Source organism: Eublepharis macularius, chromosome 3 (genome assembly GCF_028583425.1).
Source record: "Eublepharis macularius isolate TG4126 chromosome 3, MPM_Emac_v1.0, whole genome shotgun sequence".
NCBI classification, from domain to species: domain Eukaryota; kingdom Metazoa; phylum Chordata; class Lepidosauria; order Squamata; family Eublepharidae; genus Eublepharis; species Eublepharis macularius.
Genome location: NC_072792.1, coordinates 179,449,574 through 179,476,799, shown reverse-complemented (window position 1 = coordinate 179,476,799; position 27,226 = coordinate 179,449,574). Strand labels below are relative to the sequence as shown.

Genomic DNA, 27,226 nt, shown 5'->3' with positions numbered 1-27,226 from the left:
CTGCTTATAGAGGTATGGCCGACTTCTCCCTTTCTTCCAGCTAGGGTTGCCAGCCTCCGGGTAATGGCTGGAGATCTCCCGGAACTACAACTGGTCTCCAGGCCACAGAAAGCAGTTCCCCTGGAGAAAATGACTACTTTGGGCAGTGGACTCTATGGAATTATGCCGTGCCAAGGTCCTTTCCCTCCCCAAACCCCGCTTTCTCCGGGTTTCTCCCCCCTAATCTCCAGGAATTTCCCAACTGGGAGCTGGCAACCCTGCTTCCAGCGGATGTTCCCTTCTTCTGCCGAGCGTCCCCCCCTTCCTGCTCGGTGGGGCGGGGGCAGAGGCGGGGCGGCCTCCCGCCGTCTGCTGGGCGGCAGCCAAGGCCAGCCAAGCCCCCGACTCCTCCGGACGCGCCCGGGCGCGCCGCGCACTTTGGCGACGCTCCCCGCCGCGGGCGCTGGGGCTGCTCTTCTGCGGGGCGAGGGGCGGAGGAGGAGGCGGGCGCGGCGGGGCGCGGGGAGGGAGGGGACTGCAGGCGGCGGCTGCAGCCGAGCCGAGCCGAGCCGAGGGAGGCGGCGCGGCCGGGCCGGGCCAGGAGGCGGGCCGGTGGGCGGCGGGGCGCGCTGGGCTGGCAGCCGGGCGCCTGGCAGGGCTCGCTCGCAAGCGGGGCTCGTGGGCTGGGAGCGGAGCTTTGCAAAGAGTCCCGACCGAGCCCAGGTGGCCCGTCCAGCAGCAGCAGCAGCAGGAGGAGGAGGAAGGGACGGGGGAGGACGCAGCTTTCCTCCAACAAGGTGAGTCCCTTTCTGGGCAAAACTTTGCCGTTCTTTAGGGCTGCCAGCTCCAGAGTGGGAAATTGCTGGAGATTTGGGGGGCGGGCGACGGGTTGGGGAGGAAAGAGCCTCAGAGGGGCATAATGCCATACAATCCACTTCTGAGGCAGCCATTTGCTCCAGGGGAACTGAGCCCTGTGCCCTGGGGATCAGTTGCAATTCCGGGAGCTCTCCAGCCACCACCTGGAGATTGGCAACCCCACATCCAAAGCAGCTTATTCCCCTCCAGGGGAACAATCTCTGTGATTTGGGGATCACTTGCAATTCCGGGAGCTCTCCAGCCACCACCTGGAAGTTGCCAAGCTCACGTCCATAGCAGCTTATTCCCCTCCAGGGGAACTGATCTCTGTGACCTGGGGATCAATTGCAATTCCGGGAGATCTCCAGCCACCACCTGGAGATTGGCAACCCCACATCCAAAGCAGCTTATTCCCATCCAGGGGAACTGATCTCTGTGACCTGGGGATCACTTGCAATTCCGGGAGCTCTCCAGCCACCACCGTTGGAATACTGACTCTACTTTCCGCTGTATTGTTATGAAATGAATTTAGTATTCACATACCCTTTAGTATTATTCTATTTATGTATGACTATTTATGGAAAATGTTAAATGACTGTTTATAGATCTTGAATGTGTTTCTACTCATCATGTTATTTATGGATTATTATCAATGAATTTGTACAGAAGTTGTTAGCATTTATTGTTATAGGAATGGATAGTGTGGCCATTGTGCATTATTCCTTTAAATGAGCTCTGATGTGGATTGTATATGTGTCATAGATGAATTTGTAAAATTCCTATTGTACAGCACTTACACTTTACATGATCGGTAGTAATTATACTGGATGTATATACGTTGAATAGTGTAATTTGATATATAGTAATCATTGCGGGGACACCTAGTGTCTGTTTGACTTACCACCTGGAGGTTGGCAAGCATAGCAGCTTATTCCCCTCCAGGGGAACTGATCTCTGTGACCTGGACATCAGTTGCAAATCGGAGAGATCTCCAGCCAACACCTGGAGTTTGGCAACCCCACATCCAAAGCAACTTCTTCTCCAGCCCCCCCCCCCCCCCCGAACTGATCTCTGTGGCCTGGAGAGCAGTTGTAATTCTATGAGTTCTCCAGCTACCACCTGGAGGTTGGCAACCTTAGCCTCTCATAAAACCATGCAAGATCCTTCCCATCCCAGCATTTTTGAAGCAATTGAATGGCATCCTTTTGAAGACCCTGAAGGGAGACCGATGGTGGGAATAAAGACCTTTGTTTGCCTTCCACCAGGTTGTAAAATCCAGTCTTGTGCAAGGGAGGAAAAAACATAAAGAAAGGTGAGCTCTAGGAAGCTTCCCAGACTTTCCTGAAATCCTTTCTTTCTGTTTGAAGAAGAACGGGATTATCATTATTATTGCGGGATGGTGTCCAATGCACGAAGATTACAGCTTGCACCAAAGTGGCAATCGTTTCTGGCCCTTGGAAAGTTCAAAAACGTAGAATGAATATTTTTCCATCTGCTCAAGGGATCTTGCGAGTCAGAGAGGAGAAATAAAGAGACTCGTGGCCATCTGCGTGTGAGTTGAGCAGGACATAGGCCCGTAGGCTTCAGAATTAATAGGATCCATCATGTACTTACTGTCTATCTTTGCCTTCCCCAGTTCTTTTTGTATGTATATTCAGTTACGATCAATATGTAAGCGCCTCGTCGTGCTTCCCTAAACAGAGCTGAACTTTTCCAAGTCAGCTTTGACTCTCGAAAGCTCATACCCTCGAAATCTAGTTGGTCTTTATGGTGTGCATGGACTGGAATCTTCTAAATCCATGAACTGAGAAAGGTATCACTTTGGTTGTTGTGGGTTTTCCGGGCTGTATTGCCGTGGTCTTGCCGTGGCCAAGACCACGGCAATACAGCCCGGAAAACCCACAACAACCATCGTTCTCCGGCCGTGAAAGCCTTCGACAATACAAGGTATCACTTTATTTGGGATTACCCTTGTAGTTGCTCTACACATATTTTGCCTCCTTCCAAAGATGTGTGGCTTCTCTTCGCTGCTGCCCTTGGTTCACAACTGAGCCACCCCCTAAATCCGCTTTCAGACGTTCTTATGGCCTAGATATGTGTGTACATCGATATCAGCCTTTTAAAATAACTGCATGCCTGAGCTCTTATATTCGTCCATCGGATGAAGAATTGGAGGCAGCTGTCTTATCCCATCTAAACCCCTTTTCTGCAAAAGAAAGATGTGTCTAATACTAGTTTTGTGTGTGTGTGATTTGAAACTTAAGGGGTCGGTTTTCAGAGGAACTGAAATCCTGCGCTTGGGGGTGGGCAGGCAGTGAAATTCTGTGCGGAAAGACTGAGAGGGAGGCAGGAGGGTTGTGCCTGAAATAAAAGACGTCCATTATTTTCGGTGACTTTTGCAAAGTTCGGAATGAAGAGAGAAAGCTTTGCAGCGAAGGAACTTCCTAGTCAGCCTCATGGGAAGCAAAAGAGAGGGCTTGCCGAGAACAGAAACTTTTAAGTGCTCCCCCCCCCCCGCAGCAATGCTAGGTTGCACTTCCTGAACTTGTGCGAGCTGATTCAGATATTCCATTTTTAAGACGTCGTGCACCTCGGATGGCTTGTCTGCGTCCGAAACTCGTAAAGTGTACGTAGCAAGCGGGGTGAAACTTGTGTTTGCAAACATGGGCGTCATATACCTGTGGGTGGCGTTCACACGTAAATGGGTGCAACATCTGGGTCAGGTGGGCATGTGTGAACAGGGCATCGCAGACCTGACACCGCCCCAGACCGAACTTTCCTAACATCTCGGTCAGATTCACACAATCACGCTGCCAGCAGTCGAGTGTGAAGAATGGGAGGGGTGTCAAGCCGTGTGTGAACCGCCCACATTAAGCAGCCTGGCTGTGCCTCTCTGTTGAGAGAGGCTTGTGTTTTGCTACTGTGCGATGTGTGAAAAGATTTCCCCCCCTTCCCCCCAGCAAATAGTGTTGAATGCATTTGTCTGTCCCTGTCTCCCTTCCACCATTGGCTTATTTTTTGCTCTTCTTTGTGAGCTGCTTAACTCTCCTCCCCGCTTGTCTCCCAGCGAGGAGCCGAAATTGCTAGGGCGGCAAGCGATCTGACCCACAGCTGGATTTCCCGTGCCCGCCTCCCTGTGCCCAGCCAGGGATTTCAAGCCCTGCCCCCTCCCTCTTCTCAGCATCACCTTCTCCTCGCCTTTTCCGTTCCCTCTGCTTCTCCTCCTCCCCCTTCCCCCCTCTTTCTAATCCTCTCCTCCCCAAAATGCAAACATCTCCAGGAAAAGGTGTGTTTAAGCAGAAGGCTGTTACTGGCATCTCTTCTTGCCTGGTAAGTGATGATAGGATTAAAGAGAATCCAGGAAAAGGACGGGGGATGGGCCAGCTTCGGAGGCCGAGCTTTCGAGAGGTGAAAGGTTATTTCTTTGGGATCAGTCCAGACATGGCAGGATCTCACGTGGACTGCAGTTGTGGGGGAACATCTTCGGTTGCTTCGGTGCAAAGTTTGGCGTCGATCGCTCCTGGTTCTGGAATTTTCAGCACAGGAATAGGAAAATTGCTTCGGACCGAGGGACGTCCTGTCCAGTGTCTGGATTTTCTGGCCCGGCACCTGGAAGAGAGCTCTCATCTTGAATGCGTGGGAAGGTTTACCTTGTTCTTGGCCACATCTCTGGAAGAGCACCTTGTAGCCCAGTGTTTATGCAGGAGAAGATCTTGCTGTGCTGAGTGGGTTTACTTGTAAGTAAGGACCCTCCAGAGTGCAGCCCTCTGTGAAAGGAACACAGGACGGCATTCTCATGCCTGCATCTCTGAAGGTTGTATCTGGAGGAGGAGAGGCGGACAAAAGGGTTGCAGCTGAAATATCAGCCCAGGGAGAAGTAACGTCTCCACAGGAAGTTGAAAACTCTGGTCAGTTTTTCAGTCCGCCAGGAAAATCGTGAAACGTTTATTAGTCATTGCTTAGTCAAAAGGAGGCCCAGACAGTGGGAGAGGAGCCGACGTGTTAGACCAGGGTATTTATTTTACTTTAAAAAAAAAAACAAAGTCCTTGAAACATTATCCTGCTGATTCAGAAATTTATACTCAGCCTGGATTCTCTAATGGCAATTGTTGCCACTGGGTGAAGCCGGCAACGGATGAATGTGGGTAAACTCCGTAGCAGAACCATTTTAGCCCTTTTCAGTCGTTAACGTTTTACTGCACGTATGGAGAGAGCGCACTACGTTTGATCTTATAGATATGCTTGATCACCGTTCTGTTTGAAAGGAGCAATGCGTGGATTTTCAGTCTTGGTGTGTGCATACCGGAGCTGAGAAGCCTCCCTAAAAATGGATTTTTATAGCCCTTCCCTTTGGCTCGCTCACTGATAAATCCTTGACTAGGATAGCCCAAGTGAGCCTGATCTCAGAAGCTAGGCAGGGTCGGTCTTGGTTAGTTATTGGATGGGAGACCTGCAGGGTTGCAGAGTCAGGCAATGGCAAACCGTCTCTGTTAGTCTCTTGTCATGAAAACCCTGCTAGGACTTGGTAATCTCCACCCAAGCTGATGTCCCAATAAAATATTTTACAGGATCTTTTTTGTGTTGGTGAAACAACAGGTTCCCTCGTCTCAAGGAACATGCGTTTTGATATTGGAATTGATGGTGCTCCAAAGAGTAAGAGTAATCAAATAGAGTTGGGTTATTGGGGTTATGTGTGTGATTCTGCACATGTTGGAAAATGCACTTCCAATCCTCTTTATAGATCATTTGGAACGGATTTTGTTGTGTGCGGAACAAAAAATCCACCTCCAACGCTTGTTAAAGTGCATTGAAAGTGCATTATCCAACGTGTGCGGAATCAGCCACTATAAGCATGGTTTTCAAATGGCGTTCAGAAGAAGCCAATAGGGTCATTGGATACTTATTGGAGGCTTCTGAATGAGAACCAACAGCTTCCCCCAAACTCATGTTGTCGACCCGTATTGATCTTCCCTTCCGCTGAACAGCCTCCTGAAAACATTACATATGTTGTAGGATGGGGAACCCAACGCTCCGGTCTTCAGTTGGTGGCAGGGCTCATTTCGAGGGGGAACACGTAGGAACGCAGTTCCGGTAGTTCTCCAAAGAGGTCACATGTCAACTGGCTCCACCCACCTGATTTTCTGCCATTTTGGGCCCCAAATGGCCAGGATCAGGCCCAAAACAGCCAGGATTGGTCCCAAAATGGCCAGGATCGGGCCTCTGATGGGTGGTAGAGCACTCTCCCGCTCAGCAGCGGCCCAAATCTGACCATTTGGGCCCCTTTTGGCCATTTTCAGCCCCTTTTGGCCATTTTGGGCCCAATTTTGGCACTGAATGGCCAGGATTGGGTCCAAAACAGCCAGGTCAGGTGATGTCAAGGGGTGTGGCATATGCAAATCAGTTATGCTAATGACACCTCTGGTGATGTCAAGGGGTGTAGCATATGCTAATGAGTTATGCTAATGAGTTCCTGCAGCTCTTTTTCTACGAAATGACCCCTGGTTGGTGGGATGAGGCCCACAAGTAAGCCCCATTCGGACTTCAGGTGGAACTCTCCAATAATGCCCGTGTGTATGTGCCATCAAGTCACAACCGACTTATGTTGACCCTAGCAAGGGGCTTTCAAGGCAATGAGAAGCAAAGGTGGTTTGCCATTGCCTTCCTCTGTAGAGTCTTCTTTGCTGGTTTCCCGTCCAAGTACTGACCCTGTGTAGCTTCTGAGATCGGAGAGATCTGGCTATACCATGCCACCTTCCCTCCCCTCTCCAGTAATACCAGGGCATAATATTTGTAGAGGGAGAAGGAGAAAGAATGTGCATGTGAGTGCTGCAAATTTGTACCTGTTTCTCTAGCTTAGCTGTCATGGTTTCCTCCATCAAGCTCTGGACATTGCAGTTTGGAACAAAGGATGAACATTCTAAGTTAGAGATCTCGGCATCCACCCGCCTCTGTATCCAAGAACTACAATTCCCAGTGTTCCTTAGGAAAGAGGAACGATGATCAAACCTGGATGGCCCAGGCTCACCCCGTGTCATCGCATCTCAGAAGCTAAGCAGGGTCAGCCCAAGGATGGGAGACCGCCAAAGAAGTCAAGGGTCACTCCGTAGTCAGGCAATGGCAAATCTTCTCTGTTCATCTTGTGCTTTGAGAGTCGCCATAAGTCAACTGCGACTTGATGGCACTTTATACACATGATGAATCAGGGAACACAACCTTGACCGGGAAGGCCTGGGGTAGCCCAGTCTCATCTTAAGAGTAGTTCAGCAGTGGAATCGGCTGCCTAGGGATATGGTGGGTTCCCCCCGCCCCTTTGACAGTCTTCAAGGAGTGGCTGGACAAATCCTTGTCGGGGATGCTTTAGGCTGTTCCTGCATTGGGCACGGGGTTGGACTAGATGGTCTCTAAGACCCCGTCCCACTCTAGGATTCATCTGATCTCAGAAGCTAAGCAGGGTTGACCCTGGTTAATAATTGAATGGGAGACCACCAGGGTTGCTACACGGAAGCAAACGATGGCCAACCATCTCTGTTCATCTCCTGCCTTGAGAACCCTATGGGGTCGCTATAAGTTGGCTGCGACTTGATGGCACCTTACACACTCATTCTGCAATGTCGGTATCAGAGGCAGTTCTTTACCGTTTGGGGCTGCACTTGGGGTAGCATAGTTAGCTGGGAGACAACATACTGCAGGGGCTGAGCCACCAGCACGGCAAGAAGCTAGATCCCAGTGGAGCCTCCATGTTATGTGGGTAACAAAATACCTTGGAGCTGTCCCGGTAGATCTGCCCTGAGAAAAACAAAAATGGAGAGAAAAAAGAGGAAGAAAGATAGAGGAGGTTGGATCCTCTGCAAAATCTCCACTGGTGGAGATTTTGGAATTGCAGCGGAGATTTTGGCATTGCAGCGGAGATTTTGGAATTGCACTGCTGGAATTGCAGTGGTGTGGGACTTCTTTTCTGCTGCAGCCTAAAAGCCCCCCCCCCCAAATCACTCCCTTCTTCACTCATCCATGGATCCAAACTGTTGATGGCAGTTTGAAGTGAAAGGTGATAGGTTTCAGGGCTGAAGACTTCTACCTCATAGTTAGGGTTGCCAATCTCCATGTGGTGGCTGGAGATCTCCCAGAATTACAACTGATCTGTAGGCGAGAGAGATCAGTTCCTGTGGAGAAATGGCTATCTTGGAAGGTGGGTTCTATTGCATTACACCCAGCGGAGGCTCCTCCCCATCCCAAACCCCACCTTCCCCAAGCTCCAACCCTCCCCTCCCAAATCTCCAGGAATTTCCCAACATGGACCTGGCAACCATACTTCATAGCTGTTTTGGCAACCAATGGGGTTTGTGTGGCAGGAGAACAAGGCACGTTGACGTGGTAAGTGTCCCTAAATAGGAAAAGGGTTGAATATGACTGGCCTGTAGCCATAACCGACTTACAAGGTGTAATGGGCCATCGGAACCTCATCCCTGCTTTCGGTAACATCGAAACCTCACAATCAGTAACCTTGAACCGCTCTGTATGCATTTGCTTCTTTTGCATAATTCTTCATCTGGGTCGCAAGTTGTCAAAGACTTTAGGGAGCTTTATTTTGAAAAGCAGGCAGAACGGATGGACGGAAGGAAAGTTATGGAGACAGGAGGAAGGTTGGCGTATGGGCCAGAGGAAGTGTGTGTGTGTGTGTGTGTGTGTGTGTGTGAGTGAGTGTGTGTGTGTGTGTTTGTTTGTTTGTTTGTTTGTTTGATTGATTGATTGATTGATTGATTGATTGATTGATTGATTGATTGATTGATACCCCGCCCTCCCCACAGATGGGCTCAGGGCAGCTAACAACATTCAAAAAATACATTAAAAGTCACAAAAATATAAAATCATTAATAATTTTTTAAAAGTCATTAAAATAGTCCAAGAGCAGGCAATTTAAACAAATATTGGGAGTCCGTATACAGGCATAGCAGATGGCCGAGGGCAGCCCGAGAAGAAGTTGTGGTCTTAGATGGAAGAAGGAGGACACCCGCTGGCACTCAGCCAAAGGCCTGGCGGAACATCTCCGTTTTACAGGCCCTGTGGAACTGTAACAGGTCCCGCAGGGCCCGGTTCTCCAGTGGGAGAGCGTTCCACCAGGCCGGGACCAGGGCAGAAAAAGCCCTGGGCCTGGTTGAGGCCAGACGGATGTCCTTCGGGCCGGGGACCACCAGGAGTTGCTTGTCTGCAGAGCGCAACACCCTGCAGGGGACGTAATGGATAGGCAAAGAAAATCACCCGCCACTCATGGGATCCCGGTACGCCATTTATGTCGGGCTTTTGAGTAATGGTTTCCAAGGTTCCTAACTTTGCCAGGAAAATCCTGTACTCCCGCCATGGAACTTTGGTGTGCAGCAAAGGATTCTGGGATGCATAGAAATGCTCGATTCATGTGGGTCACTGTGGAGCCACATTGGTGCTCCGCTCGAACCAAGAGTGTGGCTAGGCTGCTGAGAGTCAGCATGTACCCCTAGGCACATTTCCTCTGCTCCCTCCACCCTCCCCAGGCCCAACCTAAACATCATCTGAACACAGTGTGTGTGACTTGATTTGAGCATAAATTGGCTAATAGGTTACGTCTCTGCATACCCTACGTTTTCTCCATTCCTCACATTTTTATCCTGACCTTCCTTCATAGAGTTCGAGGCAAAGTGCATATTTCTCTCGCTCCTATTTTATCTTCACAACAGCCCTGCGAAGTAGGCTAGGCCGAGTGACTCACCAGAGATTACCTTTCTTCCATTCCTCCCCCGTAACAAGGGAGCTGCTGAATGTATAGCCCCACAGCACTAGCTGTTTTCCCAGGCCCCAGAAATGTTGTGTCCCCCCCAGAAGCTCTGATTATGACTTAGTACACACTGAATGCTTCCATCTGGCTACAGGAGGTAGGAAAGATCTGGACAAGTTAGTTTGTTTTTCAGGGAAGCCAGTCCACTGGAAGGCTCCTTGAGAACCCTGATAAGTAAGGTTGCCAGGTTTGGGTTGGGAAATTCCTGGAGATTTGCGGGGTGGGGCCCAGAGAGGGTGGGGTTTGGGAAGGGAAGGGGCCTCAGTGGGGTATAACATTATAGAGTCCGCCCTCCAAAGCAGCCATTTTCTCCAGGGGAACTGATGGCTGTCACCTGGAGAACAGTCGTAATTCCTGGGGATCTCCAGCCACCAGCTGGAGCTTGGCAACCCTACCGATAAGGAGTCGAAGATTCCCCCAGAACAGAGTCTGAAAAACATTGCTTGAGAATGTCTCAAGCACGTCACAGTCATCAGCTCAGCAATCCGCACAACAACCCTGCAAGGTAGGATAGTATTCTTGTCCCTCTTTTCACATTGAGGAGAGTGTCTAAAGCCATCCCGTGTATTTAAGACTGAGTTAAGATTGCAACTGCGGGCCTCCTGGCATACACACGCATAACTGTTGGGGTTGGATTAGCGGTGGAGGGAATCTCCAAACTGCTGTTGCAATAGTTGAATCACCCAAAGAGTGTGCCAGCAGAAGAGGAGGTGGCATGTTGCAAAGCCAGTCTCTGGAGAACTTGGAAACCAGGAGGTCTGTGTTTCAAAGGGATACTGGGCCACTTGGATTGCCACGCTGAGACTCCTGAACGCTGGCAGCTTTCTGCTCGACTTCAGAGTTTTCCCTCTCTCCCTTAGCCGGTTCTCTGCCTTCCCTCCTCCACACTTTTTTCTGGCCTCCTCCTTAAGTCAGCTGGAATGGAGGAGGGAGTCCAGGAGAGGCGCGGCAGGCTCTCGGTTTAAGACAACTATTCCTTTTTACGGTTTTTTTTGCCTTTGCAGCGCCTTGCAAGCCAAGGGCAGGAGAGGGCTGGGTTACTTCTCTGCACGTTCCCTCTCCCAGTCCGATCCCTCACCAAGTTTCCACCGAAGCACAAATAATTGGGGAGCGCCTAGATTTTGCAATGAAAAGAGAACCGGCCGAACTTTAGAGAAGTCGGAAAAGGGAACCGCGAGGCATCCCGACAGCCCAGTCTGCAGGTTTACTTGAAAGTAAGTGCGCCCGGTGAAGCTGGCTGGCTGAGAGCAGCCTGATACGGTTTTTAATGGCTGTTGCGGATGAGTCTGGGTGGGCACGTAGGTAAGCAGAAGTTGGGCGTGTGCCCAAAACCTGAATGCTGCACATGGAAGCACATGTACATGATGGCGATACTTGGAATGTAAATTGGCATGCGCAGCTTATTTTGAAACTGGTAGCTGCCCTTGAATCAGTGATGATCAGGGCTCATTTCGAGGGGGAACGCGCAGGAATGCAGTTCCAGCAGTTCCCCAAAGAGGTCACATGTCAGGTGGCCCCGCCCACCCAACTCTCGGCCATTTTGGGCCCGTTGGGATTGGGGCCGAAACGGCCCAGATCGGTCCTCTGATGGGTGGTGGATCACTCTCCTGCTCAGCAGTGGCCCGATCCTGACCATTTTGGGCCCCTTTTCAGCCATTTTCAGCCCCTTTTTGCCATTTTGAGATCAATTTCAGCCCAGAATGGCCAGGATTGGGTCCAAAAGAGCCAGGGTAGGTGATGTCAGGGGGTGTGGCAGATGCAAATTGGTTATGCTAATGACACACTTCTGGTGATGCCAAGGGGCGTGGCATATGCTAATGAGTTATGCTAATAAGTTCCTCCAGCTCTTTTTCTACGAAATGACCCCTGGTGATAACTTTACCAAGTCTCGATAGCAGTAGTTTTTGTTGGGTTCCCCAACAAGAAGATCTTAAGTCAGCTTTGCCCGTCATTACAAATTTTGCAATACACAGGAGATGGTTTGGCACATCTGAGGGCATGTCTTGGGTTCAGATCGGACCACCCTTAGGACATCTTAGAAGGCAACCCGGAGTCCTCTGCAATGGGGAACCAAGGAAGTGCCCCCCTCTTTTGAGGGGCTTTCCAGGGGACAACTACAACAGAGGCAGGAAATCTAAACCCCACATGTCATTCCATTCCCCTCTCTGAAGTATAATCCTGACAACATTGCTTAGCATACAGCCTCACGCTCTTCCAAAATCTGCCCGGATTTTCAATCCAGCCCCTCTTCACCGGCCCAAATTCACGGTTGCTTACAGGAACAGCGAGCCGTTTTTGTGTGCAAGAACAGCAGTGGAGGCCGTTGGCATTGCGTGGCCAGGCGAATGGAAATAACTTTTCCATCACTGGTGCTTCTGTCAGTTGTCCCTCTTCCCTTTTCTTAATCTGTTGCAATATGACGGTTCCAGAACTGAAGTGGAGGAAAGCTGTGAGGACGAGAACCCAGCCCCGCATCAGCTAAGGAACTGAGCTGGCAGCGTGCAGTTGCTCGCTGTCAAGCACTTTTTGGTATCTTCAAGGCTGTACCATACTTGTGGCTCCCCCCCCCCCCATTTCCTCTGGAACTTCCTAGCAAAAGATCAGAAGAAGACCTTGGCAATCTAGCATTATTGACTGTTCCAGAGAATCTTGTCTTCTCATGATGTGACCAAAGTGTGATAGCCTCAGTTTTGTCATTTTAGCTTCTAGGGAGAATTCAGGCTAGATTTGCTCTAGCACCCACTTACTTGTCTTTACAGCTGTTTAAGAACAGGTAGGGAAGATGATTTGAAATGTACCGCAGAAGCTCTGAGCGAATGGCATGCTGGCCTTGGACCGAGAAGACTCGAATCCAGAACTTAATGGGAGCTGCCGCTTCGTCCCAGAACCCATTTTTAGTTCTGAGGTTGGCTCAAAAAATGAGAAAGCGTTTGAACTCAAAGCGGGTAAAAGGCTTGACAGTTAGCTGTACTGGTTAAGTAAGTTCTCTTTGCTATTGTGTATTCCGTCCATGCATTTCTTGAATTGAGGTAGTATTTGTTTTTTCTTCAGCAAGATGATGGAAAAATCTTGGCTTCTCGTCTGACTTCCTTCAGATACTTGCCAGATGGTCGTCCCCCCATAACTGGCTCTGTCCAGTTTGAACTGCAGCTTAGCAGATGACCTTTTATTGGCCTCTTCACAGCTGGAAACCTCTTTTCTCAGCTGAAATGGTAGAGCTTCTAAATTCCTTAGCCAAGTTCTCATTTTGTTCTGTGATAGGGATTCGCCGGCCCTTAAGATGTGGGGGTCTGAATTTTACAGCCACAGGAGAAGGGTTGAGTCTTAACTCCCAGCTTCCTGAGGGTATTTGGTTGCCTTCTGTCGGACAGGGTTAGATGGACCTTTGGTCAGCAACAAGAGGGCTTTTAAAAAAAATCCTAAACACCTGACGTCTGTCTGCTCCGAATGTGCACATGGGACAATGCAGGGTACTGTTGGCGAGGCAGCATGAACTACATGGTGGGCGCAACGATGTCCCATCGCCTCCCCTTTTCTGCCAAAAGTAGACGAGAGGTTTGGGTCAGCACCGGCCTTGCTTGAGCCAGATGTGCACTTTGGTTTTTCAGCCTTCCTTCACCACCCGCCTGACAACACTGGAGCCTTCAGCAGCGGGTGGTCCTTGCAAAGATCTCCCATTGTTTACAGAACAAGCCAGGGCGTTTCCCAGCATGGAAAGGTGCCAGGCCTCCAGGTTTAATTCCTTTCCCTCGCCTCCTCAAAGACTTGGCTGGAAGCAGCATCCATGTTTATGCTGTCTCGCTGCATTTTTCGCCATGCCCGGAGATAATCCTGCTTCCTACAGACGGAAGCATGCAGTTAGAGAGAAGCGGACGTGTGTGTGATTTTTTTAAATTCCTCCTCCCCTTATAATTCACAGGCCAGGCCTGCAACCTACTTTTTAGAAGGCTGTGTTTGGGGAGATGACTGTGTGTGGGGGGGCTTGCCATGAGGGAGAGACTCGGTGTGACAAAGAATTACATGCACACCCTTCTGTGAATCGGTTTTAGGTGGGTAGCTGTGTTGGTCAAGAGCAAGACTTGAGTCCAGCGGCACCTTAGAGATCAACAAGATTTCCAGGGTATAAGCTTTGGCTCTCGAAAATCTTGTTGGTCTCTAAGGTGCCACCGGACCGGAAATCTTGTCGATCTGGAAGTCTTGCTGGTCTCTAAGGTGCCGCTGGACTCAAATCTTGCTCTTCTATGAATCAAGCACCCTCCAAAAATACCTGGATGGAGCCATTGATGCCAGTCAGTCAGCTGGGCGTGGTGGCGCGCGCCTGTAATCCCAGCCTGAGCACAGGAGGCTTAGACCGTGGATCGCTTGAGCTCGGGAGTTCGGGACCGCAGCTGTGTAACGTCAGTGGACGTCTGTTGCTGTGTCTGTGATGCCAGTCAGTCAAAGCATGTCCTTAATTGTATTTTAATTTGGCGCAAGTCCCCTTTTCCATGACAGTCAAAATGAAATTAAATCCTGCCCTCAAGTCATAGTTGACTTATGGCGACCCCTGGTGGGGTTTTCAAGACAAGAGACTAACAGAGGTAGCTTGCCATTGCCTGCATCTGCAGCCCTGGTCTCCGTCGGAGGTCTCCCATCCAATTATTAACCAAGGTTGACCCATCGTAGCTTCTGAGATCTGACAAGATCAGGCTCTCCTAGGCTATCCAGGTCAGGGCGAAAATTAATATTTACCCACAATCAATATTTACCTTTACCTACATAAAAGCTGTTTTGCAATGTGTCATCATGCTGTAGTGTGACCAAGAACCTAGGGGTGTGACTATGCAAATTGAGGGGAGGGGTTATGCAGATAAGAGCAGGATTTCTCAACGGTACCCATTAAGATCCCTGAAGGTTGAAACGTGAGGAATAGGAGATCAAAGCTTGTCTTCCACTTGGACGCTCGGCTCACCACACCAGTGGCTTCTCGGAATGCTGTAGCAGCGTCACCGTTAAGATCCAAAAGCGTCTTCCCCTTCTGATGCAAACAGCCTGGCCCATCTCAGCTGGGATCTTCCCAGTTGCATACATGCACACTCTCTGTGGGGCACCTGGCTAGTATATACAAACAAGCCCATCTAGACTAAAGGCCTTTTCTGATGTTACCTTCAAGGTGTGGGAGCTGCAGTTGCCTCAGCTCCTCCTGTACCGTGGGTGTATCTACATCCCGTTAGAGTAGCCCACGCTCAAGGGCCGTGGTTTAGTAGCAGAGCAGATGCTTTGCAGCGTAGTGTCTGGGAGACCAAGGGGCAGATCCACGCTCTGCTGTAAAGCTCGTCGGGTAACCTTGGGCGCTGTGCTTTTGGGAGGAAGGTTGGAATTAAAATGTCCAAAATGCAGAAAGTCCCACATTCATTCTCCACTTGAAGGATCTCAGGAAAGATCTTCTTGGGTCTCAGATTCTGGAGAGTTCCTACTAATTTCTGTGGCCTGTAGAGAGGTAGACAGACATGAAGCTGCCTTACGTTGAGTCAGATCGTTAGCCTAGCTAGCCTGCTTTTCTTTGACTCGCAAAGGTTTATGGGCATAGGATGGGATTTCCCACCACCTGAAATTGAACTTGGGACCTTCTGCATACAAAGCATGTGCTCTTCTACTTTGCTGTCAGTGAAGTAGGGCTGTGGCTCAGTGGAATCGCATCTTCCTGGCATTTAGAAGGTCCCAGGTTCAATCCCCGGCATCTCCAGTTAAAAGGACCAGGTAGCAGGCGATGGGAGAGACTTCCTCCTGAGACCCTGGAGAGCTGCTGCCAGCCTGAGTAGGCAATACTGATTTTGATGGACAGATGCTCTGATTCGGTATAAGGCAGGTGCATATGTCCTATTGAAGTGGAAATATATTGGATGTCCTATTGAGGTGGAAATATATTGGGTGTCCTATTGAGGTGGAAATATATTGGATGTCCTATTGAGGTGGAAATATATTGGACGTCCTATTGAGGTGTCCTATTGAGGTGGAAATATATTGGATGTCCTATTGAGGTGGAAATATATTGGACGTCCTATTGAGGTGTCCTATTGAAGTGGAAATATATTGGATGTCCTATTGAGGTGGAAATATATTGGACGTCCTATTGAGGTGTCCTATTGAGGTGGAAATATATTAACCCCCGCCCCAAGTGCAAATGATTGCACAAAAAGTACTGCAATGCCTTCGTAAGCAGAATTGCAGTCCTTAGAGGAGGCAGGAGGGCTGCATAGAATCCATGTGCATGTATTGCACAACAAACAAACACAACCGATGGCATAGAAAATAATAATAAAAATAACAACATTAAATTTATATACTGCCCTTCAAGACAATTTAATGCCCGCTCAGAGCGGTTGACAACCTATGTTACTATTATCCCCGCAACAAAACACCCTATGGGGTGGGTGGGGCTGAGAGAGCTCGTAGAAGCTGTTGCTGACCCAAGGTCACCCAGCTGGCTTCAAGTTGAGGAGTGGGGAATCAAACCCAATTCTGTAATAACAACAACAACATTCGATTTATATACCCCGCCCTTCAGGACAACTTAACACTCACTAAAAAGTATGCTATGATTATCCCCACAACAACAAACACCCTGTGAGGTGGGTGCGTCTGAGAGAGCTCTGAGGGAGCTGAGACTGACCCAAGGTCACCCAGCTGGCTTCAAGTGGAAGAGTGGGGAATCAAACCTGGTTCTCCAGATTACAATCCTGCCGCTCTTAAGTGACTGACCCAAGGTCACCCAGCTGGCTTCAAGCGGAGGAGTGGGGAATCAAACCTGGTTCTTCAGATTAGAGTCCTGCCACTCTTCAGTGACTAACCCAAAGTCACCCAGCTGGCTTCAAGTGGAAGAGTGGGGAATCAAACCTGGTTCTCCAGATTACAATCCTGTCGCTCTTAAGTGACTGACCCAAGGTCACCCAGCTGGCTTCAAGCGGAGGAGTGGGGAATCAAACCTGGTTCTTCAGATTAGAGTCCTGCCACTCTTCAGTGACTAACCCAAAGTCACCCAGCTGGCTTCAAGTGGAGGAGTGGGGAATTAAACCCATTTCTCCAGATTAGAGTCCCACACTCTTAACCACTACACCAAACTGGCTACTCCAGATTAGAGTCCCATGCTCTTAACCACTACACTAAAAGATCCACAAAACGCTCCATAAATGTGACAATGCTCAAGTTGGTTCCCAGTTCCCAGTTCCTTTTTCGCAGAGCAAAACACAAATATTGGGGGAAATTGAAAAGCTCTGTGTCCCAAAACAAAGACTGTAGGAGCACGTATCATACACCTCCATCTTCAGCAGACTCTCCCTTCTAAGTGGACATATACTGGGTCCTCCTATAAAGCCAAGTTCTTAACAGCTTCAAAGTAGAGTAAGAGACACAAGCCCTCTGTACCCAAAACAATCTTTGGATGACCCCAAATCACACAGCCCTGCACCCACTAGACTGTACCCTACAACAAGATGTGCTGGTGCCAATCCAAACTCCGGTCTGGAGCTAGGATCTCCTGTTTGGGCTGCCTCCCAGAAGCTGGTGTTGGGAACAGCTGTGAATAAGGAACTGAAAGAGATACACACCCTATGTACCCCCAAACACTCTTTGGAAGACCCCAGATCACACAGCCCTGTGCTTATTTTGGGGTACAGAGCTTTTCCATTTCCCCCAATATTTGTATTTTGCTCTGCGAATAAGGAACTAGGAACTGTGAATAAGGAACTGGAAACCAACCTCAGCTTCGTATAAATGTGACGGATACGAGAGATGTAGATAAATGATCTAGGCCTGGAGGGTTGGGGCGGCTGGGTGAGAACGCTGGGCCTCTTCCCCTGGACAGCTGGTAGTAAATTCCCCCTAGTAGGCTGCAGATGTTGAGTTATCGCTCTGCCAAAAGGGAAATCAGAAGCCGGAGCACACAGCCGTGTCATCCTTACTCCAAGGAGATGCTTAAGAAACATATTATTGGGGCCAGAGGGAGGAGGGGCAGAAATGCACAAAGATGTAGGAGAAGCCGAATTGTGCAGCTGGGGAGAGCAGTTTTTTTTTAGGGGGCGGGAGAATTGTGTATTTAGGACACTCCAAAGCCGACATGTGGTGTTCATTAAGGGCTGAGCTCAGAGCCCTTTTTCCTCCCTCTGTCGGAGACCGACTTGCTAGTTGCTCTTAGCTGGTTGATTTGACTTCATAGGGGATCCTGCCTTCCCCTTTATGTGGCTAAAATCACACCGAAAAGTGGAGTGTGGAGAGAGGGGGAAGTGGGGGAAACCAGGCAAGGCATTTAATCGCTGCAATTTATCCGCCGTTGAGGATTTCCTCTAGTTCTGCCTGCGTGGAAAGGGTTCCAAGAATGTTCCGAACCAAGGATATGCTGATTCAGCCACAGCACTGGACCGGTTCTTCTGGGCTTATTGAAAGAGGAGCAGAATGCAATGGCAACGGGATAGTTCGGCTTTCTGAGGCTGAAGTTCTTGTGGGCCAGGAACGGGTGCACGTAGATCAGCACTACCCTAAGCAGGCTCGTAACATAAGATAATGCAGGCATTCCACCTGAACAGAGCGTCTACCGGCATGATTCTTTCTCCTTAAAGGAAAGGGGCGAGTTTGCACGATTTGGCCCTCTAAATATAGGGTGACCCATACGTTACCGTATGGCCACTGCAGGGATGGGGATTTTCTTAAATAATTCACTATCCTTAAATACTTAAATAATTCACTATGCCTTTTTGTAATATTGCTTGGTGTAATATCTAACAACATGTTTTTGGGATTCATCACAAATTTAAATTTTAATATCTTTTGCATTTCTTGATATATTTCTGTCGGGGCTTTTGATTTCTAGCATGGTGAGAGAGGATATAGCTATCGCTCCTTAGACCCACCTTGTTCTACTCTAGTATTCGTTCTCCTTTCGCTTGGCTCCTCTCCAGTATCTCACCTGTCTTTTCTGAATCTTACTTATTTTATTTCATAACCTGTCAATGGCTTACATTGTTCTCCTTTGTTTTATCGTCACAACAACAACTCTGTGAGGTGGGTTATGCTGAGAGTGTGTGATTAGGCCAAGTCCAGCAAGCTTCCATGGCAAGGTAGGGATTCGAACCAGGATCTCCCAGATCTGGCACTGTAACTGTTATACCACACTAGCTCTAAACTGGATTTAACTTCATCTTCTAATTGGGTGACCTGCAAAACCCTCCAGTTCCTCACTCAGGGTTCGTATGTGATCCCACTGCTGCCCCCAATACATCAAGGCTCCAGATGGACATTAAAACTGCATTGACCTCTTAGCCTGCGGCCTCCCAAATAGGTTGTATAGTTAGCCTTTGACAAGATGGACAAGATTTTGGAACAGAAATTCTTCTGGCAATGAATGCAAAAGTTTTTTTCCCACTGTATTTTTTTTTTAAGTTTCTGGTTTAATCCCATCAGATTCCTCTCTTATCTCTCTGATCTCACTTGTACGGAAAAGTCTGTAGAAGTTGGCGAGCAGGCAGGAGAAATTGCTTTGTGCTCTCATTCCGATATTTCGGAGTTAAGCATCTCTTTTTAAATGACCCCCTGTTGGAAAACAATAGCAGCAGCAATTCTGCGTGTCCCGGTAGCGGGGCCTGACTTCAACACAGGTAGACAAATTAATCAGGGCTGAAAAAACCCAGGAGTCTATTAAAACTTGACAAACGGCAGGCACATTTTGGAGAGGGAGAGCTTTTCCAAGCTGCAAAGTGAAGCTATTAAAGCAACATCGCTCTGAGTTTTGATTTATTCGGTAGAGCGTCATTCACCGTTGGCTGGTCACTGGTAATGCCTGTTTAAAAACAGACGCTCTGTAATGATCTTTCTCTTCTCTGGAGGCCCTGGAATTTATCTCCTATCAACACCCCCTCACATTATCAAATCATCATCTTTTCTCTTTTGGAACAGCCGCTGCTGTATATTCATTCTGGGGGTCTGATGGCTTAAATTTGAGATCAGTTGACCTGCTCCAAAGTTTATGAGTCTTAACTGCAGCACTGGCATAAAAATCCATCCACTCTGAGTGAGAGAACGATTGATAGATTCCAATTTGTTTGATGGTAAATCCAAGGAGGTGGTATCCAAGGGATTGTACGGAAGTTTGGAGCGCACTTTGTTAAAGTCTGAAATGGAGGAGGCCACCATTTTAGAAACGGCTGGCACGTGGATATCCACCACCACCCCAGCAAAAAGAATGCTTCTAAGAAGAGATGGGCACAAACCGAAATATGAACCAAAGTTCGTCACGAACTGGGCCAGTTTGCAGTTCGTGAATCAGCAGTTCGTTAGAGCCCATTTCTGATGAACCACCATGAACTTTAGGCCGGTTCATTTGGTTCGTTTTTTGGTTCGTCACTGCAGACAGCCTGGTGCCGATCAATCAGTTTCCTAGGCAACGGGGGGATGAGCTTTCTGCAGACCTGCTCCTGCTCCAGAAGTGACGTTTTCCCAAACCAAATGAACCAGTTCACAAACCGGGGTAAGTTCATGAAAGTTCGTGATTCGTGAAATGCAATGAACCACGAACCGCATGGTTCGGTATTTTCCCGGTTCATGCCCATCTCTACTTCTGTTTGGTGGTTCTTCACAGCTTTTTGTCCCATCTTCTGACCACCACACCCTCCTTTTACAGCCATCTTAGAGTTACATTATGGCAGTGCTCATGGTTTATGGTGACTGTAGTAACCTGACTGTAGTTTGGTGGCACCTGGATTAATGTGTATTAATATTGGATTTTATGCTATTTGCAACAATGTTTTATTGTATTTTAACAATGTATTTTAGAAATTCTGAGCCTGCTCGCAGTAAGGATGGGGTATAAGTCAAATAAAATAAATAAATAAATCCACCTCTCTCTCATCAGGAAGCTGCAGGAGTAGTTGGGCAAATTAGTCATCATTTTTTTGCCTGAGCACCTCTGAGCATGTGCAGAGGGTCATGTGGTCACCTGCTGGTGAACCTATGTGCGTCTGGCAGCCAACTAAACAACTGCAGTAACATCGTGAGTAGGGATGTGCGTTTCGGCATTCAGAATGCCGAAAGAATGCCGAAATAAAAGTGTTTCGGCTTCTTTCGGGGAATGCCGAAACGTTTCGGGGAATGCCGAAACGTTTCGGGTAGCCGAAAGAAAAAAGCCAAAACGTTTCGGGATTCTTTCGGCTTTCTTTCGGCTTTTCAATGGGAAAATGCCTCCGTCTTCCCGGACGTCTGGGGGAGGCATTTTCCCACCGAATAAGCCCAAAATTGGTGGGACCTTCCTCTAACCCTTCTCTAACAACCACCCAAGTTTCAGACAGATTGGACTTTGGGGGGCCATGTTATGGCCCCCCAAAGCAGGTCCCCCCATCCTCCCATAAGAAAGCGAAGGAGCAGCATATTGTTAGCATGCTGCTGCTGATCTTTCTTCATTATTTCCTATGGGGAAAAAATGAAGAGGCAGGCTTCCTTTGCCAGGGGTGGCATTTTGCATGCAAAATGCCCCCCAGCCCTCAGGGGCCCTTCTCCCACCCCTCCTCCCACCCCCCACCAAGGCTCAGCCTGATCCCACTTGGGGGGCCATTTCATGGCCTCCCCAAGTAGGTGCTCTAATCTCTACCACTGACAGCTGGGGGAGGCTTGTGTTGCCAGGGGTGGCATTTTGCATGCAAAATGCCCCCAAGCCCTCAGGGGCCCTTCTCCCACCCTTCCCCCCACCCCCCACCCTGGCTCAGACTGCTCCCACTTGGGGGGGCCATTTCATGGCCTCCCCAAGTAGGTGCTCTTTTCTCTACCACTGACAGCTGGGGAAGGCTTGTCTTGCCAGGGGTGGCATTTTGCATGCAAAATGCCCCCCAGCCCTCTGGGGCCCTTCTCCCACCCTTCCTCCCACCCCCCACCAAGGCTCAGACTGCTCCCACTTGGGGGGGGGCATTTCATGGCCTCCCCAAGTAGGTCCTCTCAGCCCCTAAAGTCCACCCCTTACAGCCCCACACAAACCCAATTCCCCCCCAGCTGCCACACACAGACCCAAATCCCCACATTAGCCCCTCACAGACCCAAATCCACCCCCACCTGCCCCACACCCATAACCACAGGAACAGGCTGGCAAAGGCCAGCCCTCTCCCTTTGTTCCCTATGCTGGGAACTTCTGAACTCTCTTTCCCTGGGCAATTCTGCACAGCCCAGGGGTGCCACAATGGTGGGCACACTTCTGAGTGCCAGCTGGTCCCTGTGAAAGAGCACCTGAACCACAGACACCCTCCCTCAAATTCCCCCACCACCTACAGAGATGGCTGGCCAGCCAGCCCCATTGTTCCCTATGATGGGAACCAACTGCACAACAAAGAATAAAACAAGAACAACACAAAATAAAGTTTTAAATTTTTTTTTCTCCGTTCCAAAGTACAAGTAGGCAAAGCATTATGACACATTACACCAGCAGTCCCCCACACAGAAAAATAACACAACTCACTTAACATCAGAGAATCACAAAGCATGATTCCTGTCAAAAACACTTTATTTCTTGAACAGCTTTAGGTTACACAGCAGGGGGGAACACCAAAGGGCATGGCAGCACTATCTTACACAAAAATAACACAACTCACTTAACATCAGAGAATCACAAAAACACAATTCCTGGCAAAAACACTTTATTTCTTGAACAGCTTTAGGTTACACAGCAGGGGGGAACACCAAAGGGCATGGCAGCACTATCTTACACAAAAATAACACAACTCACTTAACATCAGAGAATCACAAAAACACAATTCCTGGCAAAAACACTTTATTTCTTGAACAGCTTTAGGTTACACAGTAGGAGGGCACAACAGGGCATGATAGCAATGTACTACAAAAATGATACAACCCACTTCACTGTTTTTGACAGCAATTGTGTTTGTGTGATTCTCTGATGTGAAGTGAGTTGTGTTATTTTTGTGTAGTACACTGCTTTCCTGCTCTGTGGTGCCTTCCTACTGTGTAACCTAAAGCAGTTACAGAAATAAAGTGCTTTTGACAGCAATTTTTTGGGGTGATTCTTTAATGTTAAGTGAGTTGTGTTATTTTTGTGTAAGATACTGCTTCCATGCCCTTTGGTGTTCCCCCCCTGCTGTGTAGCCTAAAGCTGTTCAAGAAATAAAGTGTTTTTGACAGGAATTGTGCTTTTGTGATTCTCTGATGTTAAGTGAGTTGTGTTATTTTTGTGTAAGATAGTGCTGCCATGCCCTTTGGTGTTCCCCCCTGCTGTGTAACCTAAAGCTGTTCAAGAAATAAAGTGTTTTTGACAGGAATCGTGTTTTGTGATTCTCTGATGTTAAGTGAGTTGTGTTATTTTTGTGTAAGATAGTGCTGCCATGCCCTTTGGTGTTCCCCCCTGCTGTGTAACCTAAAGCTGTTCAAGAAATAAAGTGTTTTTGACAGGAATCGTGTTTTGTGATTCTCTGATGTTAAGTGAGTTTTGTTTTAATTTTTCTGTGTGGGGGACTGCTGGTGTAATGTGTCATAATGCTTTGCCTACTTGTACTTTGGAAGGGAGAAAATAATTTTTTTAAAACTTTATTTTGTGTTGTTCTTGTTTTATTCTTTGTTGTGCAGTTGGTTCCCATCATAGGGAACAATGGGGCTGGCTGGCCAGCCATCTCTGTAGGTGGTGGGGGAATTTGAGGGAGGGTGTCTGTGGTTCAGGTGCTCTTTCACAGGGACCAGCTGGCACTCAGAAGTGTGCCCACCATTGTGGCACCCCTGGGCTGTGCAGAATTGCCCAGGGAAAGAGAGTTCAGAAGTTCCCAGCATAGGGAACAAAGGGAGAGGGCTGGCCTTTGCCAGCCTGTTCCTGTGGTTATGGGTGTGGGGCAGGTGGGGGTGGATTTGGGTCTGTGAGGGGCTAATGTGGGGATTTGGGTCTGTGTGTGGCAGCTGGGGGGGAATTGGGTTTGTGTGGGGCTGTAAGGGGTGGACTTTAGGGGCTGAGAGGACCTACTTGGGGAGGCCATGAAATGGCCCCCCCAAGTGGGAGCAGTCTGAGCCTTGGTGGGGGGTGGGAGGAAGGGTGGGAGAAGGGCCCCAGAGGGCTGGGGGGCATTTTGCATGCAAAATGACACCCCTGGCAAGACAAGCCTCTCCCAGCTGTCAGTGGTAGAGATGAGAGCAGAGCACCTACTTGGGGAGGCCATGAAATGCCCCCCCCAAGTGGGAGCAGGCTGAGCCTTGGTGGGGGGTGGGAGGAGGGGTGGGAGAAGGGCCCCAGAGGGTTGGGGGGCATTTTGCATGCAAAATGCCACCCCTGGCAAGACAAGCCTCCCCCAGCTGTCAGTGGTAGAGATGAGAGCAGAGCACCTACTTGGGGAGGCCATGAAATGCCCCCCCCCAAGTGGGAGCAGGCTGAGCCTTGGTGGGGGGTGGGAGGAGGGGTGGGAGAAGGGCCCCTGAGGGCTGGGGGGCATTTTGCATGCAAAATGCCACCCCTGGCAAAGGAAGCCTGCCTCTTCATTTTTTCCCCATAGGAAATAATGAAGAAAGATCAGCAGCAGCATGCTAACAATATGCTGCTCCTTCGCTTTCTTATGGGAGGATGGGGGGACCTGCTTTGGGGGGCCATAACATGGCCCCCCAAAGTTCAATCTGTCTGAAACTTGGGTGGTTGTTAGAGAAGGGTTAGAGGAAGGTCCCCACCAATTTTGGGCTTATTCGGTGGGAAAATGCCTCCTCCAGGCGTCCTGGAAGACGGAGGCATTTTCCCTTAGAAAAAAGCTGAAAGAATGCCGAAATAATGCCGAAAGAATCCCGAAAGCCGAAAGCCGAAAGAGATTCTTGTTTCGGCTTTCGGCTTTAACGATAGAGAATCTTCTTTCGGCTTTCTACTTTCGGCTATAGCCGAAAATTTTTGGCTTGCACACCCCTAATCGTGAGGCTTTGAACTTGCATTTCAAACTTTTTTAAAAAAGAATGTTTGTAGAGTTGGCAATTAAGGAAAATTGGAGGAGGAGTAGAAATGGGTATGCAGGTAGCTTCTGCCGTATGATTAAAAGCTGGTGAGAACGTGGGTGGGGCGTTGGTTTGCTCAGCATTAGAGATGGCACATCAGCACATTTTTCCGTTTAAGAGCAGATTTATCCTCTTGTGTCTCTGGGTTTGATCCCATTCACTGTCAAGTGCCAGCCCAAACTGCCGATACATTGAAAACTCACAAGTTGTGAGAAAGCTTAGCTAGGAGAAGCTAGGAGAAGGTTCAGGAAAAGCAGAAAAGGTGTGTGGGGGTGTATTTTTTCCATTTTTTCAATAGAAAAATGGAGTAATTTGATGGAGCATTGAAAAACCTTCCTGTGAAACATTTGCTTTTTTAAAATGAGGGCAATGCTGCTTACGGCAAGAATTTTCACAGTCAAAATGCATAACATGAAAAAGACTGAGAACTTTTTCAGTTTTTCCAGTGGAAAAATTGGAAAATTTGACTATACTTGCATTTTTTTCTTATAGAAAATTAAGGAATGTATACTTTTAAAATTCCGCAAGTTTGTTGTTGTTGTTGTTGTTGTTGTTGTTGTTGATGATGATGATGATGATGATGATGATGATGATGATGATATCCCACCCTCTCCGCAAGTGGGCTCTGGGCTGGTTACAACAGAAGATATACCAAATAGCACAATTTTTTAATGGGAAATGATGTATTTTATGTTGTTAAATCAGTATGTGATATTTGTATTTTGGTATGTGATAATTGTATGTGATGGTATGTGATATTTGTATTTTCATGCTTTTCAACATGTTTCGACAGTTCTCAACCTCTTCTTTCCATCTCTTGTGTGTGTGTGTGTGTTACAGATTCCCGCCATGCCTTTCTCCGTTTGGTTCAACCTGCTGCTTCTCTTTCCTGGCATCGGCACGTCGAAGACCTGCTTCCCGGGGTGCCACTGTGAAGTGGAAAGTTTTGGTCTTTTCGACAGCTTCAGCCTAACCAAGGTGGACTGCAGTGGTATCGGGTCCCATATTGTACCAGTCCCTATTCCCTTGGACACCACCTACTTGGATTTATCGTCAAACAGACTGGAATCCATCAACGAGTCCTTGTTGACAGGCCCTGGCTACACCACGTTGGTCAGCCTTGACTTGAGCAACAATAGAATTTCAAAGATCACTTCCACCACATTCTCTAGACTCAGATACCTTGAATCTTTGGATCTAAGTCACAACTCTTTGGTAACCCTACCAGATGAATGCTTCTCCAGATCACCGCTGGGGGATATCGACCTGAGTAACAACCTTCTCCTGGAAATATCTATGAACGTCTTTGCGTCAAAAGGTCAAGGGAAACCGATCAATGTGGATCTTTCAAACAACTTAATAAGCATGGTTTTAAGGCACCAAGACAAAGCCATTCCCAATATCCAGAGCTTGAGTCTGACGGGAAATAGGCTAAAAGGTATCCCAAAACTTCAAGGGATACCTCTTCGGTATTTAAACCTTGATGGAAACCCAGTGTCAACAATTGAGAAGCATGCATTCTCCGGGTTGAAGGATTTAATGCATTTGTCACTCAGCGGTCTTCACGATCTATCAGTGATTTCCCCATACAGCTTCAAAGACTTGCCTGCCCTCCAGGTACTTGATCTATCTAACAACCCCAACCTGAAATCCTTGGAGGCTGAAGTTTTTTACAGCTTAAATTCTTTGCAAGAACTCAACCTATCCGGCACAGGCGTGGCTGCTTCCTTATCAAAAGCCATGTTGAAATACTTGCCTTCCATCAAAAGCATTACTTTGGGGAAGAATGTCAAGTGTCTTAAGACAATCCGTGAAGGCCAGTACCACAGACAGACGGGACTGACCAAGAAAGAAATCCTAAGTTGTCACGACAGTCAAGGGTCAGTAGCAATAGCACCCTATACCTTGTGACAAGGGCCAAGGAGAATGTACGAATACCTGGACTAGAACAAAAAAGAAAAGTATCCAATGTGCCTTCTGTAAAAACTGTTAATTTATATATATATTTTGTATATTCCAATCCTTGATTACAATGATTGATGAAGACAGCAGTTGTGTGTGTGACTTAATTAAAATTTGGGAGGGGGAAGAGATATCAATAGAGGCGGGCACGAACCGGGAAAATGGCAGTTCGTTGTGGTTTATGGTTCGTTGTGTTTCACGAACCACGAACCAGCATGAAATTGCATGGATTGCAAACCAGTTCATTTGGTTCGTGAATTCGTCACTTCCAGGGCAGCAGAAGGTCTGTAGAAAGCCCATCCACCCCGTTGCCTAGAAAACTGATTGATCGGCACCAGGCTGTCTGCAGTGATGAACTGAAAAATGAACCAAACAAACCAGCCTAAAATCATCGCGGCTTGTCAGAAATGCCCTCCGATGAACCGCCGGTCCGTGAACCCAAAAAACGGCCTCGTTCATGATGAACTTTGGTTTGTATTTCGATTTGTGCCCATCTCTAGATATCAAAGATCCAGCACTTGGCCCCAAAGTATGGAGCAGACCTGAGCCCTTGAAAGGGTGGGGATCAGCAACCATGCAAAACATCTTGTATGAGCTTGGTAGAGTGGAAAGGGCCCTCAAGGCAGAGCTGACATATGGCGACCT

General features: G+C 48.4%; 1 protein-coding gene across 3 annotated transcripts; it reads left to right on the top strand.

Moving 5' to 3' along the window:
• Nucleotides 1-581: 581 nt before the first annotated feature.
• TSKU (tsukushi, small leucine rich proteoglycan) lies at nt 582-26,667 on the top strand. Of its 3 annotated transcripts, none has more exons than XM_054973883.1 (2): nt 582-776; nt 25,460-26,667. In XM_054973883.1, exon 2 carries the CDS (start codon nt 25,469-25,471, stop codon nt 26,528-26,530), a length of 1,062 nt encoding a protein of 353 aa, XP_054829858.1. In that variant the 5' UTR covers nt 582-776; nt 25,460-25,468; the 3' UTR covers nt 26,531-26,667. The 3 variants fall into 3 exon arrangements, with proteins under 3 accessions (XP_054829858.1, XP_054829856.1, XP_054829857.1); XM_054973881.1 differs by lacking the exon at nt 582-776 and adding an exon at nt 4,084-4,164; XM_054973882.1 differs by lacking the exon at nt 582-776 and adding an exon at nt 10,740-10,854.
• Nucleotides 26,668-27,226: the final 559 nt, after the last annotated feature.

Excerpts from the sequence above, each read along its gene's own strand:
- TSKU (XM_054973881.1), top strand. The coding sequence starts at position 4,099 with ATGCAAACATCTCCAGGAAAAGGTGTGTTTAAGCAGAAGGCTGTTACT. Across the intron at positions 4,165-25,459 it reads CTGGCATCTCTTCTTGCCTG|ATTCCCGCCATGCCTTTCTC; the intron begins GTAAGTGATGAT and ends TGTGTGTTACAG.